This window comes from Crocodylus siamensis, chromosome 2, assembly GCF_052110815.1.
Source record: "Crocodylus siamensis isolate JL-2025a chromosome 2, ASM5211081v1, whole genome shotgun sequence".
Taxonomy (NCBI): Eukaryota; Metazoa; Chordata; order Crocodylia; family Crocodylidae; genus Crocodylus; species Crocodylus siamensis.
The window spans coordinates 76009967-76027958 of NC_143396.1; the positions used below are offsets into that span (position 1 = coordinate 76009967).

General features: G+C 40.1%; 1 protein-coding gene across 3 annotated transcripts in view; it reads left to right on the forward strand.

The window, feature by feature from the left end:
• FBXO8 (F-box protein 8) overlaps positions 1–17280 on the forward strand; it is a 48086-nt gene extending 30806 nt beyond the window's left edge. For 2 of the 3 annotated variants that reach the window (XM_090036171.1, XM_090036169.1), the window contains exons 4-6: positions 2338–2456; positions 4864–5060; positions 5951–9555. In XM_090036171.1, coding sequence (XP_089892297.1) covers positions 2338–2456; positions 4864–5060; positions 5951–6138 — 504 coding nt within the window. In that variant the 3' untranslated portion in view covers positions 6139–9555. Of the gene's footprint in view, positions 1–2337; positions 2457–4863; positions 5061–5950; positions 9556–10714 lie in introns of those variants that run through there. The other variant, XR_016440735.1, reaches the window with a different exon arrangement.
• The last annotated feature ends 712 nt before the right edge of the window (positions 17281–17992 follow it).

Below are 17992 nucleotides of genomic sequence, written 5' to 3' on the forward strand. Positions count from 1 at the left end.
ATAAGTGCTTTGCTGGAATGAGATGCCAAGTTAAGGAGAGAGATTTAAACACAAAGTCCAATGAGATAGTATAGTTGTTTCCTTGCTTTTTGTCATAGTTGAGCAACTGTCAAGTACTTGAGGTACCAAAACCAAAAATAATATCTGCAGAGATCCACAAGAAGGAGAACAATGAGTAGACTCAGTTCCTTAGCTGCTGCTACCTAATTACTTACTACAAAGACAGAGCATCTACATCTGTGCTTTACTGCAGTTGCCTAATTAACTCCGTGGTAAAGCATCGCCGTCTATGCATGCAAAGTTATTAGGGCACTGGAAGCTAATTAACTCTGCTGTAGGATAGTACTGCCCAACACAAGTACTGTCCTATTGCAGAGTCCTTTACTCTGTCGCAGTACACATGTAGATGGTGACCAGGCTGATTGGGGTATGAAGGTGCTACAGCGCAGGGGCTGCCTTCCAGCTAACCCTGCACCGTAGCACCCTCGTGCCCCAAGCAGCACATTGAGCTGGGATGGAGCAGCTCTGGGGTGGCAGGCTGACTCTCTAGACCCCTTGCCACCACAGAGTTGTACTACCCCAGCTCAACATGCCCCGCTCCTGGGCACATGTAAAAATGCTGCACTCAGGAGCAATAAACTCCAGCACAAACTGTGCCAGAGTTTATTTAGGCGCATTAATAACACATGTAGATGTACCCGGAAAGATTTTTTTGTTTGTTTATTCAGCCTTTTAGAAACAAGTTGTGTATTATATTCTAGAGGCTAAAATTATCTGGATCCAGATTTCTTTACAAAGAGTATTGTTTTCCCTTAAAATATTTATTTTGTTTTAACCAAGGGAACTTTGTTACTTTGGGTAATAGTTTCTTCTTATATATAAACAAATATAATGATTAAGCCTGCTTAAAAGGCTAGGTAGCACATTGTTTGTGGTGTATGTGTGTTTTCTAGCCTTTCACATGTGTTTTAGGCTTAAATTGTTCATTATTTTCTGAAGGCATATAGTCTAATTTCCTGTTTGCTTGATGTAAATTGTCTCTTCTGTCTTACTAAACTGTGCGTCTCACTTTTTATAAAGTAACTCTCCAGGTTAAAAGCTCACTCTCTATTTATGCCAAATTGGCATCAACAGGAAGTTTGTTTATGTATAGAGTGACAGATTGTCCCCCATGTCTTAATAGCTTTAATAGGAACTCCAGGGGCTTGCAAACTATTGTAAAATCCTTGACATCAGAAGATTTATAATGCAAAAAAGATTTTAAGGATTATCTTTGTTGACTTTATTGCAATAGTACATTTTTATAAAAAGCAGATGCAGACAAATGCATCTAGTATGTAAAACACAGATACGGTAATATTTTTGGCGTATTTCAACATTATAGTTTCCTATAGTGGTGGTATAGGATTGCCGCTTGAATCTAAGCCCCTGTTTTCAATGCTTAAAAATTCTCCCACATTTACATTGAAATTTATTTTTCTTTTTTTTTGTTAAAAGTTATATTTAAAATATCAATTAAGCTGCATTTGATTTGACCATGAGGGAAATGGTTTCATGCTTTGAGATACCTGAATACACAAGATGCATCCAAAAATATCTTAAATGTTATTTTTGAGTTCAATTTCAAATCTGATTTGTACATACTCCTCACTGAGAAATGTGTGCTTGGCAAAGTTTTTTAAAAATGGCAGTATAAATAGCATATGATATATGTTCATTCTATCACTTTTTAAAATATTTTATAAAATAAGTCAGAGTTCTATTTGATTACATATCTACACCTACCTGCACTGGATATACACTTTAAAATAAACACACCTGCATTAATCCAAGTCATTATACATTTAAGCATCTAGTGTGTTTATTTGATTGTGATGCTATTTACATGTGAGAACGCTAAAATCAGTGCTTTGATGAAAAAAATTTAAAAGCTAAAACACAATATGGCCAAGATTTTCACATGCATCAAAGTTTTGAAATTTAAAATTATCAGCCTTATAATAATCTTAACTACAGTGCATATTTGTATGTAGTCAAAAATATGTTTATACTGTAAAAGAAAATAGAACCAAATTATACTTGTTACAGGATCCATAATTTTAAATTTCCTACTGTGAGAACATGTAAAATCTCAACCATAACACTGCATTGTTTCTTTGCATTTGACTTGTATAATAGTTTTAGATTGTATTTTGCATGTTGAAATGCAGTTTAAAGGATGGGGTCATTATACTAAAATCCTAAGTATTAGGATCATGTTCTAATATTACTAAATAAAGTATTGGTAATAAAAGACATGTAAAGACCAAACTTATATAAAAATGTCTTTTATCTCAGGGAGTCAACTACTTTATGTCCAAAGGTATACTGGATGACTCATCAAAGGAAATAGCCAAGTTTATCTTCTGTACAAGGACACTAAATTGGAAGAAACTGAGAATCTATCTTGATGGAAGGTACTTTGAATCCATCATGAAGAAAAAAATCTGTATTCATTTTTCATCTGTAACACTCTTTAATAATCACTGTTTAACTTGCCTTAATATAATGATATTTTTTTTACTAAGATGTTATTCTTAAAGCAGAAAACTTACTCTGTTATAATATGTGTGTGTATGTGTGCACATGCAGGCACTCCCCCCCCCACACACACACGTATGACACTAGCTAAATATAGCATTTTTAATATAGTGAGAGTCAGCTAGCACACAACTTATTTCCACTTTTTCTGATCTGAGCATAAATTGTATTGAAGTTTACATGCTGTATAACAGTAGTGTTCAAACTTTTGGCTCTGTGAGCCAGATGCATGTTATGGGGCCAGTCCATGGGCTGGATCAAGCCATATATGCCAGAATCAGGCCCTGGGGTCCAGCATCACCTGCTGTCTACTCAGGGAGTGAGCCCTGGGGCCTGGCACCACTCCCTCCCACCCCCATGCACTGGGATTGAACCCTGAAGGCCTGGCAAACCCTTCCTTCCAGAATTGGTCCTGTGCTTAGCTCAAATGTCTGTAAGTTTTTCTACCAGGAGAATTAGCCTGGGAGAATTATCTTAGATCATTTGAACATGTATATGCAGGTAGTGCCTAGTTACAGATCCAGGTAATTAAACCTGTTAAAAATCAGGCTTTTAGAGTAGAGTGAAGTTCATTCAGGATATACAGAGTTAACACAAATGCCCTTTGCAATATTTAAATCCCATGGGAATCCATGCTTATGGGAGTTCCGCATTCATGTACACACACGCACACTGTGAACACCAAAAGAATTCCATACCGGCCAAAACATTTTGATGTACAAGGGAAATCTGGAAACGAGACAGGAGGAACAGCGGATCCACAGCTGTATTGATTCAGTGTCTGAAACCATGCAAGTGGGAGTTTTAGAGGGAAAGCCTCCAGAATTCCAGTTTGCAGCTTATTCTTTTTACATCTGTGATTTCTACACTCAATATGGGTAGAACTCCTCCTTAAAATCGACTTACTCTTTGTAGAGAAAACATAAATTTCAACCATAAGGAATAGGAAAAATGTAGATGTAGCATTTAGCATAACATAATGATGTTATACAGCAGAGGCATTCAACCCTTGTGGGCCAGATGTGGCCTGCGGGGCTCCCCACTGGTCTGTAAATTTGTCTGAAGAAGAGTGGTGGAACCTCACCCTCACCATCAAACTTATGGACCCATGGGGAGCCCAGGCCCTGCATGCTGAATGAATTGGACACCCAGTCCCAGTGAGCAGGGCCCAGCGGGGGCATCGCTGGATTCCAGGGCCCAGTCCTGGTGGTGGGGGGGGGGTGTGGAGAGGCCCCAGACCAAATCCTGGTGTAGGGGGCCAGAAGTGGATATTGCCAGACCCCCAGGGACCAGTCCTGGGGGGAAGTGTTTGCCAGGCCCTCAGGGCTCAATCCCAGTGCATGGGAGTGGAGGGGAGTGATGCCAGGCAAGGATCACTCCTGGAGCAGAGAGCAGGTGGTACTGGACTGCAGGACCTAATCCTGATGTGTATGGCTTCATCCAGCCCACGGACTGGCCCTGCACCACTCATCTCGCTCAAAGAGCCAAAAGTTTAAGCACTACTGTTACACAGCATGTAAACCTCAATACATGCTGTATAACAGAAAGTTTGCAGTGCTGACACTAGCGTGCCTTGAGGCCTTAGAACAACAAGTACTGCAATCTACGCATGAGGTGGATGCGAAACATTCAGGAGACATGTTCTGAGCCCTGTTTGGCTGGGATTGACATACTTTCTCCCTGGACCTGTGCAAGGGAAGGAGGTTGAGGAGTAGGCAGGGAGCAAAGCTCTCTGGGATTCCAGGGGACTATTCTGCGGCTTCTCTTAAATGGATGCCTGTACAGATGTTTGGTCTCCTGAAAGATTTTATCCCAGAGCAGCCATTTTTGCCCTGGAAGAAATATCATGACCATCTGTATACACTTATGGTTTTTCCTGGGGAAAAAAGCAACTCTCCCAGGAGAAATTGAATGTCTGTAAGTAGCTACTTTAAAATGTCTTGTACTGTATATTTGCTCCTTTTACTCTGGTTTCAGCTTTGTTCAGGTAGTATTGCAGTCTTAATTTCCTGCTATGTACTACCACTGTGTGTGCCTGCACCTATGCAAATACAAATTTAGAATACTGGTTTTTTTGTGGTTTTTCTGCACTAGACTGTGTGCTGCGTAGTAGATGTCTGAGAAACTGTTCTTGTGTTTTTGGATTTTTTTTACTTCTCATGAAAAAATATAAAGTCTGAAATCAATTTTCACTCTAGATTATGAATTCTATATTTTCATATTTGAACTGTTAAAACATCTCAAAACATCTCTCTCTCTCTCTTTGTTTCCTTTGCCAACCAGGCGAGACGTTTTGGACGACCTCGTGACACTGCACAACTTCAGAAATCAGTTCTTGCCAAATGCACTGAGAGAGTTTTTCAGGCACATTCATGCCCCTGAGGAGCGTGGTGAATACCTTGAGACTCTTATAACAAAGTTCTCACACAGATTCTGTGCTTGTAACCCTGATTTGATGAGAGAGCTTGGCCTTAGCCCTGGTAAGTAGAGAGAACTTTTATATAGCGAATCTGAGTTTATATTTCTGTGTATACTTGGAAACTGCCACTTTTTGTAGTGGGTTTAAATAAAGCTGTAACCAGGGGCAATGCCTAGGGGGTGCACACAGGTGCACCTGCACCTCCTGCGCGTGGCGGTGCACTCCCTGTAAAAAGATGCTGCCAACAGTGTCCCAGATTGCCCTTGGCTGGTGCCAGCACTGCCGGTGGCACCTGCAGGTGCTCGCCATCCCACCCCCCCCACCGCCAGTAGCGCTGACTGCATCTGCAGGAGCTCCCTGCTCCATGCTGCCGCTGGTGCAGCCGTTTTCCCCCCCACAGCCGCCAGTGGCACACGCTGTTCATGGCTGTAATGACATTTTTTTTAAAGTACAGTACTGAATGGGTGTCAGACATGAGCATATTCAGCATACAGACATCTCAGACATCTTTAAAAATATCTGAAGGTTCTGATTCTCCTTTTGTACACCATTAAGTGATTTTTTTTTTTTTAAATGAATTATTCTACTGCACCTTTTGCCTTCTTCCTTTGTGGTTTAATTTTATAGATTCTGTAGGCTTAAGTCGTGAAAGCACGTATGTTTAACTTATACCTCCTAATCGTCTCACAGAAATCAGAATGAATTGGCCTCTGAAATGAAGGTGTGTCTGTATTCCTGTCCATAAAGCCCTCTGAACACTCTGGATACAATATAAAATAGTACATTAATTTGAAATGATTTTGCTATCATTATTGCTACTTAACAGGAATAGATACATTTTAGTCAATAAAGTGAATTATGTGCATATTTACAACAGGAGGCCATATGCTTGGGCAGGGACACACTTAGGTTTCTAAAAACAATAACTTCAAAAAATTTTCTTTTCTTTAGATGCAGTGTACGTACTATGCTACTCTTTGATTCTGCTTTCCATTGATCTTACCAGTCCTCATGTGAAGAACAAAATGTCAAAGAGAGAATTCATCCGAAACACAAGACGTGCAGCTCAGAACATCAGTGAAGATTTTGTAGGGCACCTTTATGACAACATCTACCTTATTGGCCACGTGGCTGCCTAAAAGCACAATTTGCTGAGACTTAGAATTTGTAGTTTAAAAAACTAAATCAATCCAAGGAGTTAATTATTTTGTAGATATGGGGGTTATATTAGTGCTGGTCATTCTAACCTCTGTATACAATCAAAATGTGAGTGTGTGCGTGTCTTACCTTTTTTTAGCAATTGAACCATGGGATCCAAAGGATTTGGGGAATATTTTTTTCCATAACTTTGCTTATGTTTCGCACAAAGCAGTGCCATTAGTTTGACATTATTCTGACGTACCATTTATGAATGTTAAACTGACATTACACTTTTAAGCTGACAGTGGTGGATTTGTGCATTAGATTTGCTTGAAAACTTTAACCAGTTCCATAATTTTTTAAAATACTATGTAATGTGTACATATTTAACTAAAGAGATTTATAATCATAATTATTTTATTGTAAAATATTTTAACTAAAGGTTTTTCTTTTCACTCTTAAAAATTAGTGTTGTATACTTTTCCTTATACATTTCATATGTTGCTCCTGTTTCCATCACACTGGTTTTCTCAACTGTAAGATAAAGAAAAGTTAGTCTGAATAAGTGTTTGTTCCAGGACACGGCATAAGCAGTTGTGGTGTGTCCAGACTATCAGTTAGTGTTGTATTTGTTTACTTGAATTAATTGGCAACTATTATAAATTTAAGTTAAAACAGGATTGAAAACTTTTGTGTAGACAAACCCTAAGGTTTTACATAAAGGTAGATAAGAAACATGGTGGTTTTTAATACTGAGTTAGCTAACGTGGATTGTTTACGTTCTGTACCATGTAAGTTAGGCACATTTGCAGTTGTGTTTCTTAATTATAACTTACTACTGGGGTGGCCAACCTGTGGCATGGGTAGCCTCTACATATAGCATATGGCAGATGAGAGATAGGACAGGCAGCACAGCAGCAAATAGGGCAGAAAGAAGAGCAGCAGATCAGGCGGGGGGCACAAGGCAGGGCAGCAGGTCAGGCAGAAGCAGTAGATCAGAGTGGCACTCTCTTCAGAAGAGTTAGCTCCCACTAACTTAGGTTATGTCTGGATTGCAAAAAGGTGGTTAGAAGTTAGTTAAACACATTATTGTCGTCCTCAAACTCCAGTCCTCCCATCTAACTACAATGCAGGGGACCCTGGGTTAAACACTGCTACATAACAGGTTATGATATGTTACTATTACTTAAGGTCTGGCCATTCAGATTCATGGTGAGACTCTGGATATTGAATATTTCCTGTCCCTCAGAAGCAGTTTCTTTCAGAAGGCTAATATCAATGAAGAAATCCAACATCAGCTCAAATGTGTAAGTGCAGCCTTCAGATGCCTGAGGAAACAGATATTCAAAGGTTGCAGCATCAAACCCAAAACCAAGCTCATGGTTTATCAAGCAATTGTGATCCCCAGCTTACTATACAGAGCTGAATGGTGACAACATACAGGAGATGCCTTAAGTGGTTGCAGAAGCATCATCAATTCTGTTTGTGAAAGATCCTTTGAATCCAGTGGAAAGACAGACACACCAACATTAGCATCCTCTCGTAAGCAAACACCCCAGGCACTGAGGTGACAATCATCCAACAGCTTCACTGGACCAGCCACGATATCCAGATGTCCAATTCCAGACTCCAAAAGCAAGTCTTACTCTCCCAGCTCAGTCAAGGCTCACTCAAGAGGAAGTTAGAGAAAGTGCTTCAAAAACATCCTCCAGGCCAACTTGGAAAAAAAATACAGCATTGACACCAGCTCATTGGAGGCTGTCACCCAGAACTGCCCCAAATGGAGGAAGTCTGCTGCAATGATCAGTACTTTGAAACCTTATGATGACAATAGGAGACAGAAAAGCGGGAGCAGCAGAAACAGCATGTCACAGACCAAATAAAAAATCCAGAGCCACATACCCTGCACAGAAGCACATGGCTGAGTTGCAGCAGTCTTTCGATCCCAGATTGGCCCCATCAGCCATATTTGGACTCACAGATAAGACAACCTTGGAAAATAATCATCCTCAACTGCGAAGAATACATAAGGTGGCTAGAGACGTTTCAAACTATCCTAGTGAATGCAGTTTTTAAAAGCATCTTTTTTTGTCTATTTTTATGTAGATAGATTTATGTAGATAGATTTTAATTTGTTCTAAATTCAGGAAAATAATTAAAAGAGTTGAAAGAGTCTTAATCATGTAGTATTCTAGCAGTTTAGGAGTGGAATTTTACCTGTGCAACTTATATTACAATGAATGAGGAACAGTCTTTTAGCCAAGTAGCATACAACGTAGTGCTTCTCCCTATTATTCATTAGGCTCCCTTGAAAATAAGACATGATCCTTAATTTCGTGTTTGTTTATTTATAATCTGAATACATCACACTCACTAATTAATTTATCTTCGTGTTCCTTGTGTGGTAGAAAATAATTTTTATTTCAGTTTTATTAGAAGGGGATCAGATTTCACACAGGAAGTCTACCACAGAATGGGGATCTGAACACAGGTCTTCCATAGTCTTAGTGCCTTAACCACAATGCCATTTTTCTTACTTTCTACACATGACATTTATTACACCTGAATAGAAAGATCAGGAGAAAATGAGCCCAGGATAAAGATGATTGGCACCAGTTGACTTCTGTTTTATGCACTTTAATGAAATCATCATTAGGAAGGAGAATGATAACATTTTTAATTCATAGTTCTTCTAAGGGTTACATAAAATAAAGATAAGATATTGCTATTACTACTGTTTGCAATTTTTAATACTTCTAGTATATTTCTGGTCCAGAAAATACCCAAAAATGCATTCAGCCATTCAGCTATGATTCAGATACACCTTTAAGTCTCAATGGGTGCCTGTACACAAGGGCAGAGACTGCTCCTATGTGCTGTAATTACAGTATGTTGGAGAAGACTTAATTAATTGAGTCTGCTGGAGCATGGTAATTACCGCACTCCAGCAACCTCCCACATCTTGTGTATCAGCGTCCCTGCACTTCAAAATGGCAGCAGGGACACTTCAACCAAAGCTCATTGAACACAAGACACTGAGGCTCTTTACTTAGAGTAGCTCTTGGAGCCACTCTAATTAAAGTGCTGCGCCCCGTCCCCAGAGCACATGTAGAAGTGCCCAATGTTACCTGCACTTGTATTGCCTCAAGATGGAAACGAACAGCATTGCACGTGGTCATCCCAGGCATGTTCTACAAGGTTGTTCCAAACTCTTGAGTGATTTCTCATTGCAGAACAGTGTAAAGTACAGTGGTATATCCTTTTTCTGAAGGCTCAAAAATAGATGCAGCGACGATGGCTTAACTAAACCTGTTACAATAACCTCACAAGTAGTCACTACAGAATTACAGAATTTTTTTTGGTAACTCCAAATTGTAAGAGCTTTTATATTAAAGATTTGTAGTGCTAAAAATGAACACTACAAGCTGCTGTAGCCACTCTTGTTTTATTTCTGGAAGAAATTAAGACAGGTTAGAATGATGACCTCTAAAGGCTATAGAGAGATCTGGCCTGTGAAGAGGTTGGATTCTTCCCAGGAAGGTCCAACCTGGGCCAAGATGGCCCAGATGATTGAACAACACAGAGGTCCACCAAGCCCACTGTGCCCTCTGCAGAATCCTCAGCAGTCAACTGAGCAGCTGCTGCTCTCTCTGCCTATACTTACCTCACTGCAGAGGGGCCAGATATCTGCAGTGAGGGTAGTTTGAGCAAGGCTCCACATATCAGCAGGCTGTTTTGAGCAAGGGGTCTTTGGGTGTAGAGGTTGGCGGTTGCAGCATCAAGCCACGTTGCAAGCTGTGGTCCCAGGGTAGCAGGGTTGCAGACCCATGTCCTAGGTAATATCTCTTGGAAGAGATGCTTTGGGGCAGAAGCCAGCAACCTTTTTCAAGCTGCAGTCCAGAACAGCCCAATCCCAACCCCAGTCTGGCATGGGCTGGATGGCTGTGGTGCATCTGCAGCAGTGGAGGACTTTCACCTGCACTATCACAACTTCTCACAGCCCCATCCCACCCACCCCATTTTCCAACTTGGATAGAAACTTTTTCCAGCCATAGGAAAGCTGCACTGGGGCTCAAGGGTTGGAAGCTCCTTCAAGGCTGCTACCATTTTCTGCCCCAGCCCACCTCCCCTCCCACCCAGCCTGGCCCCAGTGTAGCTCCACTCCAGTGAAAGCTTCACTCACACTGCAGCTTTGGAGAAATTGGAGGAGGAAGGGGAGAGGGGGGTAGATAGAAGCAGCCATAGCACAGGCAAAGCTTCCAGCTTCTGGCTTCAGCATACCTCCTTGCTTCTCAGCCCCAGCACAGGCAAAACCCTACAGGTCTGCAGGCTGGATTCATTCACTCCACAGACATTGCTGAGCCCTGCTTTGGGAGAATAAAAGGAAAGGATCTTAATGAAATTAGAAAATTCATGATTCATCAAGCAAAGCTTTCTTCCTGGACCCAAAACTAAATTGTGGGGCCTGATGTTCCTTTCTGATAATTCCACTGATACCAGTGAAATTGTTCCTGTTTTGTACTGATGTGAAAGGAGTTCCTTACATCTCTAATTTACACTTGTCTTTTGTTGCAGCTGTCACTTGTTCCAGTCCCCTGGCATAACTAAGTCTGGAGGAAGCACAAGCAGGAAGGGGCAACAGGAAGACCATCTCATTCTTCTAGGTACCTCAGATGTCTGTACACGAATGCACAGTGCCTGAAAAACAAGCAAGAAGAACTAATTACGGAACCATGATGTAATTGGAATGGCAGAGACTTGATAGGAAAGCTCTCATTACTGGAGTACTGTCATGGATAAGTATAAACTTCAGGAAGAACAGGCAGAGGAGAAGAGGAGGAGTTGTATTTCATATAAAAGAGCTATGTGATTGTTCAGAGCTCCAGTATGAAACTGGAAACAGGCCTGTTGAAAGTCTCTGGGGTAGGGTCAGTGGTGGCTGTCTAGTATAGACCACCAGGCCAGAAGGATGAGGTGAATGAGACTTTCTTCAAATAGCTAGCAGAAGTTTCCTGATCACAGGCCCTTGTTCTCATGGGAGACTTCAGTCACCCTGACATCTGGGAGGGCAACATGGCAGTACACAGGCAATCCAAGAAGTTTTTGGAGAGCGTTAAAGGCAACTTCCCGGTGCAGGTGTTGGAGGGACCAACTAGGGGCCATGCTCTTCTTGACCTGATGCTCACAAGCAGGAAAGAATTGGTGGAAAACATAGAAGGGAATGGCAATTTGGGCAACATAACCATGAGTTGATTGAGTTCAGGATCCTGAGGAAAGGAAGGAAGAATAGAGTGAGGACCCTGGACTTCAGAAAACTAGACTTAAGAGTCACTCAGGGTACTGGGATCTCCTGGGAGAAAAATCTGAGAGGGAAAAGAGTCCAGGAGAGCTAGGTGTACTTTAAAGAAACCTTACTGAGGCCACAGGCATGAACTACCCTGATGAACAGGAAAACTAGCAAGTATGGCAGAAGACCAGCTTGGCTTAGCAGGGAACTCTTCAGTAAGCTGCTATGCACCTGAGGTGCTAAGGGAGTTGACCAATGTATTTCAGTGCCATTATCTTTGAAAACTTGTGACGATCAGGAGAGGTCCTGGATGTTTGGAAAAGGGCAAATATAGTGTTCATCTTTAAGAAAGAGAAGTATCTGGCAAGCCTCATCTCAGTCCCTGGAATAATAATAGAGCAGGACCTGGAGGAGTCCACTTCTAAGCACTTGGAGAAGAAGGTGATTAGGAACAGTTAGCATAGATTCACCAAGGACAAGTCATGCCTAACCAAGCTGATGAGATGGCAGGCTCTGTGGATGCAGGGAGAACAGTGGACTTGATATACCTTGACCTTAGCAAGGCTTTCAGTGTGGTCTCCCACAACATTCTTGCAAGCAAGCTAAGGAAGTATGAGTTGGATGAATGGATAGAAAACTGATGGATAGAAAACTGGCTGGATCATCTGTCTCAAAGTCATCATCAATGACTCAGTGTTGAGCTGGCAGCCAGTTTCAAGTGGAGTGCCTCAGGGACTTTTGTTTAATATCTTTATCAATGATCTGGCAGATTGGATGGAGTGCACACACCACAAATTTGTGGATGACACCAAGCTGAGGGGAGCAGTAGGTACATTGGAGGGTAGGGCTAGGATTCATTTGTCTCATGACATAGACAAATTGGAGGACTGGACCAAAAGAAATCTCATGACATTCAATAAGGACAAGTGTCAAGTCCTACACTTAGGACAGAACAATCGCATGCACTGGTACAGGGTGGTAACTTACTGGCTAAACAGCAGCTCTGCAGAAAAGGACCTGGGAGTTACAGTGAACAAGAATCTCACTGTAAGACAAGTGTGCCCTTGTGAAGAAGGCTAACAGCATAACAGCATTAGTACAAGTGTTGCGAGCAGATTGAGGGAAGTGATTATTCCCCTCTGTTCAGTACTGGTGAGGCCACTCCTGGAGTACTATGTCCAGTTTTGGGCTCCCTACTACAAAGGGATGTGGATAAATTGGAGAGAGTCCATCAGAGGGCAACAGAAATGGTTACAAGGCTGGGGATCATGGCTTCTGAGGAAAGGCTAACAAAACTGAGCTTTATTTAGTTTGGAGAAAAGAAGATTGGGAGGTTGGGATTTAATAGCGGTCTTCTACTACCTGAAATGTGTTTACAAAGAGGATGGAACGAGACTGTTCTCAGTGGTGGCAGATGACAGAACAAGGCACATTGGTTTCAAGTTGCAGGAAGGGAAGTTCAGGTTAGATCTTAGGAAAAACTTTCTCACTAGGAGGATAGTAAAGCACTGGACCAGGTTACCAAGACAGATTGCAGAATCTCCATCCTTTGCAGTTTTTAAGACCCAGCTAGACAAAGCCTCGGTTGTGATGATATAGTTGGGAATGGTCCTGCTTTGAGAAGGGGGTTGAACTGAATGACCTGCTGAGGTTCTTTCCAATCCTAATTTTCAGTGATTATTTAACTAGGACAAGGCTCCTGGAAGTCTCTTGTACCAGACTATGCAGGAAGGATCTGCTCCCTCTGGACTCAAGCCCTGCAAAAGGCTGGAATGCTTGGACTACCTCTGTCCACATATAGTAAGGATTTGTGAAAACTTCAGTGCCAGGGGAAGAGAGAGAAGCACATTGTCTGCTCTGTGGAATAATACCAGAAGAGTAGGAAGGGTTTGGGATATTGTCTGCATATTAATCTCCACCTGCATCACTGCATCTAGTGTAAAATATAAAAAAGTCAGATGTGTAGGGACTTAACACAGTACTCTCCCCCAAAGCAAGTTCCTTAAACATTAGCTCACAAAGTCATGCTCCTTTTATACTCTCTCTCACCCCTTGAGTCTCAAATTATTTTCTGCAAAGTGAAACATCTCTAACAACAACCAGTAGCCTGGTGATTAGACGAACACTTCAGGAATCGATTTTAATCTCTTCAGGTAGCGGAGGGAAATTAACCTGGTTTCACTCTTTAAGCGTTCTAACCACTAAGCTGTTATACTGTATATGCAATGGATCACCACTTCCTTCTCCTTCAAAGGATTTCTTAAAGAAAACCATGACTACCACAACTTATTTTCTCTAGGATTCTGCTATATACACTAAGAACACCAACCAAATTGAACCTATAAGCATACCTGAGGACACCTTATTTCCAGATCCCAGACAAACTTAGCTGTGAGCTAGATCCTGAGCTACTTACCCCTGTCAAGCCCCACACAATTTCAGGAATATGCAGAAGCTGAATTACTAACATGTGCTACAGGGGGAAAAAAGGGGGTGGGAGGTAGACAGGGAACTCCAGGATTAAGCAGCACCTGAGCAGGAGCTTTCAGGATGGCAATTTTGAATCTAGGCACTTGATTTTAATTCAGATCTGCCCCCCTTTCTTTATAATCCAGGATTTCACACCCAGAAGAAATGCACCTCTCACCTTTTCTCCTTCAAAAAAACACTTCTTTATTCTCCCACCACCAAATCTCTGTAAGATGTGTTAATTCTTTGCTCCATTTCCCACACATCTTTTCAATATAAAGGTTTGGACTTTGATGGTACAGTTCAAGCTATAAACTCATGGGGCTTGGAGCATCAGTAAAACATCAACAAGGTTTAAATAGCCAGAATGTATCTTTGGACTATAAAACTGAACTAGTTGAAAAACTTCCACTTTTCTTGGGAGTCTAAATCTTTGGGTACTTGACCTGAAGTATCTTACACCTAATATTCAGATATCCTAAGTATCTGAACCTCCCAATGACTACAACCAGACTTACAGGTTCTCAGCACCTGTTAAAATAACACCCTACATGCTACAAGTTGGGTGACAAACATAACCCTAGCAGGGAACATTTTCACTGCAGGGGCAAGCTATGTTACTGGCACCTGGCTGTGAAAATATCCAAGTAAGCTATAGTCATATTGTGTGAGCAATAGTACTCTGCATGGAGAAGCCATATGCAATTTATTACATCCTCACTGATGCTCCACTCCTTCCTGTATGTCATTTTGAATTCTGAATACCTAATACAAGGTTCTTTTTGCTAAACTAAGCTGCTTTAAGATCCTTTCCCAGTGAACTGAGAGAAAATCTGCCTGCCTTGGGAAGAAAGGTGGGAAGACATTAATGACTATCAGCATTTGAGTAATTTAACCTACTTCCTCACTGCAAAGAGGGCATATGACTAATCTAAATGAAAGCAGAACTAAACTATAACATATCCCTTGTCATGCTGGCAAACTTTGTCTAAAGGCACCTGTAAAACTGATTGAGAGTTTTGTGTGTAGATGAGAGAGAAAGGGCCTAGTTACAAGACACATACTCAGAGGCCAATTTCGAAAACACTGAGCATTGTACCTTCAGTTTTATGCTGATGTGATGTAATCTCAACTATTCTGCATTCATCTAGATAAAACCAGCACATATGTCAGTGTGGAATATCATGTCCTTATTTAAGTAAGTAATATCATGTACTGCTCATACTCAGTATGCCAAATTCAGTCTTTAAAAATAAACACACTTTCTTAAACCTTCATAAAATAGCACCTTTCACTGAAACCAAGCAGGAGAAAAATCTTTCAACACTGAAAAACAGTAAACTGTAAATAATTGGAAAATAAGAATGCAATGTCCACTTGGGAAAATGTGCTAGTAGTCCCACCCTGTAACATAAGCTCAAGGTATTTACGTATTCAAATCCATTAACAAGAATTGTCCCATTCATAATGGTAGGGATTGGTTTTCTGTTTAAGTTTGTTACTGTGAGATTTGCTACATTTTAAAATGTCTGTGAATTTAGATTTGTTCCATGTAACGTTTTCAGTACATAATGAATACAAAAATTAATTTTATTTAGAAAAGTTACTAAGTTATATAGGAGTAAGCATTTTAAAAGTAATATTTACTTAGCTTTTATTGAATTACAGATGACAATCAAATGTAGATTTATTAATTTTATCTTTTTCACATATGTGAAAAAGTCGTAAATGTAATAACATTAAACACGATTACTAGCTTTTTGCCACTGTAAGGTAATCTACTCTAACCTTAAAAACACTATTAAAATAGACAAAGGGCAGACTTTAAAGGATTCTCTGTCTCCCATAGGCACATTTTTATTCTGGTTTAAAAAGCAATATGGTACCAAACTATGTACTACAGCAGATTTAGTTGCCTGAATATAAAACCAAGCTAAATCTGTAGATATTACTGATCAGATGAAAACTTAAGACCAAGGCATTATAGCAAAGATAAAATTGTAGAAACAAGTTTCTACATTGTATGTTACTAGATTATTTCAGAGTGTTTTCTGACAATGGTAATAAATATAATTTTCTTTCTTATTCTTTCATACAAGCTTAAAGAAGAAGAAGTGGGTTGTAAAATATTACAAAGAAAACTTCCAATTCCCACATGAAAGATTTTTCAGTTTTTAATTTTCCATATTTAACTGTGGGTTTTTTTGGTTTTAAAATCCTTTCCCAGTGAACACAGGGAAAACTTGTCCGCTTTGGTTAGAAGCGTGGAAAGATGCTGGATTATTATGACCACTTGAATAATTGGTTTTGGTTTTGTCATTGGTTGGTTTGTTGGGGGGGTTGTTTCGTTTTCACAATTGCTACTGCTATAATTATGTGAAAATTCTAACTAGACAAACATGTTCTGATTTTCTGAGATGCTGTTGTTCACTATAACTCCCATTAAAGAAAATAGGATCTGGAGGCATTCAATGTGTCTGATAATCAGAGCCATTTTTTAAGGTTAGAAATAGTATTATTTCCTCTTGTGTGTGTGTCAAACGTATTTATTTAGAGAGCAACAAGGACAGGATATCAAATCTTTTCAGAGGGAATTTTCATTTGTAAAAGTTAGCTTTCTTCTTGGCAGTGTTGGAAAGGAATGTTGGATTTAATTTAAAATGATTAATGAGATTTTGTCAGACTCCCTGCTTTTACCACCACTGCAGTTTGTCAGCACAACAACCTGGGAAACCCGGACGCCACTCTGTCGCCCAAAACAGCTTTCCAGGAAAAAATAAACCTGAGTAACTAGTGCCAGGTACATGTCAATGGTATTGTCTTTCAGCTGTTGACAGTTTAACTCTAAGTTAGGACATTTACACATTCTGAGGAAGTGAACCTCATTCATTATTTAAATAGTCTTTTTTGGCAGTGGATACTAAATATAAACTTTTTTACAAAATGTTTTCTTAGCATTTATTCAATTTATTTTTTAATCCATATGAAAACAAAAACTTAACCATCTCTGCCACAAAGAAATTAGATTAATTCAGAGAGATAGTTAACAAGATGACATGGTAATAAAATTTGTTCAGAGAAGTTATTGTCAGGACACTGCTTCCAGTTCAGGCACCCTAAACAGAGCAGCCAGGCATGGCAAGTTTACAATGAAGACAGGCTCTATGTGGACAACTTGTCTCATTTCTGGCTGTACTGTAAATCTGACAGTATGCTCCTACAGGCCCTTCTCCATGTGACTAGATAATTACAGTCAAAGGAACTACTAAAGTAAATAAAAGTTTGTTGTATGAAGCTGTAAGACAGACATACTCTATATATGCAAACACACTGTAACCAGAATCAAACAATCTCACAGTATCATAAAATAAATTATTTTTAAAAATGTTACATAAGACTGAGAAATTTATTTGGGGTCTTTTAAAAAATTATTTTTTTCACTACCTATGGCTTGAATTTTATTCTTTTCTCTGGAAAATTTCCTTTATTTACATAAAAACTTCATTATTTATCCCCCATATGAGGTTGGGGAGGTGAAGTTATTTCCCAATTCTTATCCAGGGTTGGGGCCCACAGGCAGCCCACCTGCCCTAACTACACATTCATGAATGTGCCACATGCATCAATCACCAACTGCAGAACTGAGTTTCTGTTCTCACTCTGCAAAGGCCAGTGCAAAGAGCAATTTATGATCTACTCAACTGGCCAAGCTTCTTTTTCTTTTCATATCCCCTGTGTGATTTCTAAGAGTCTACTTCTTCATATTAAAATGTAACTTCTTAGTAACAGGATCCATGTAATGAAGAATATGCATTAATGGCCATGTCTACACAAAATGGTTTACTGTACAGTAAACTAATCTACTACACAGTAAAGTATCACCATCCACACATGCAGGCACTTACTGCACAGTAAATTAGTCTACTATGCAGTAAATTTACTGTGCAGTAAAGCCAAATAGCATTAAATGCACATCTAGATGTGCCCAATAAATACCATATTTTCTTACATATAGCACACTCCAAAATAAGATATACACCTTGGGCATCTCTACATGATCCATTACATGGTCATAGCATTGGCTGACACAAACTGTG